Source organism: Bison bison, unplaced genomic scaffold (assembly GCF_000754665.1).
Source record: "Bison bison bison isolate TAMUID 2011002044 unplaced genomic scaffold, Bison_UMD1.0 scf7180017864160, whole genome shotgun sequence".
NCBI classification, from domain to species: Eukaryota; Metazoa; Chordata; class Mammalia; order Artiodactyla; family Bovidae; genus Bison; species Bison bison.
Window position 1 is genome coordinate 7,085,240 of NW_011494732.1, and position 893 is coordinate 7,086,132.

At 61.8% G+C, this 893-nt stretch overlaps 1 protein-coding gene across 1 annotated transcript in view; it reads left to right on the forward strand.

Moving 5' to 3' along the window:
* Positions 1 to 893, forward strand: part of CAMKK2 (calcium/calmodulin-dependent protein kinase kinase 2, beta) — a 53,736-nt gene that overhangs the window by 18,477 nt on the left and 34,366 nt on the right. The window contains exon 3 of the mRNA XM_010841426.1: positions 220 to 734. Within this exon, the coding sequence (XP_010839728.1) occupies positions 220 to 734 (515 nt within the window). The remainder of the gene's footprint in view (positions 1 to 219; positions 735 to 893) is intronic.

Sequence of the window (893 nt, forward strand, 5' to 3'; positions counted from 1 at the left end):
AAAAAAAAAAAAAAAGGATACAGTGAGGAAAAGTGCCCTAAGCTCTTGTATATAGACTCAAAAGATGTATGATCACACAGTTTTTTAAGCTTTTTTTTTTTTTAAGGACGTCAACTCAAAGCAGGAATGAAGTTTGGGCCTGGGCCAGCAGGAGAGACCCCTCTTGGCTATAGCCCTGCCGCCCAGGGTCGGGGCAGCTGACCCTTCCTCTCCCTGCAGGTGGCGCTGCTGCCGGATGGGAGTGCCTGGGCGCGTCTGTGTTGCATGAGGGCCGCACATGCACCATCTCATCATGCATCTCTAGCCAGCCCAGCAGCGACCGGGCCGCCCCCCAGGATGAGCTGGGGGGCGGGGGCGGCAGCAGCAGCAGCGAAGGCCAGAAGCCCTGTGAGGCTCTGAGGGGCCTCTCCTCCCTGAGCATTCGCCTGGGCATGGAGTCGTTCATCGTGGTCACTGAGTGCGAGCCGGTCTGCGCTGTGGACCACGGCCTGACCCGGGACCGGCCCCTGGAGGCCCATGGCGGAGAGATCACCCTTGACGCCTCGGGGTCTCAGGCCCGGCCCCACCTCTCCGGTCGCAAGCTCTCTCTGCAGGAGCGGTCCCTGCTGGATGCCAACGGGCGCTGCGTCTACCCGGCGCTGCCCCACTCGCCAGTGGGCTCCCCGCAGTCCTCGCCACGGCTGCCCCGGCGGCCCACGGTGGAGTCGCACCACGTCTCCATCACTGGGATGCAGGTGCGTGAGCGGCGGCCCCTGGTGCCCTACCCTGCACCCAGAATGTCTGTACCTTGGGCTGGGGTCCCCCGGAAGGATCCCCGTGCAACCAGTTGACTGGAAAGGCTACCCTAGGAAATCCAGAGAGATGTCAATAAAACATACATGATGGAGCCAGTT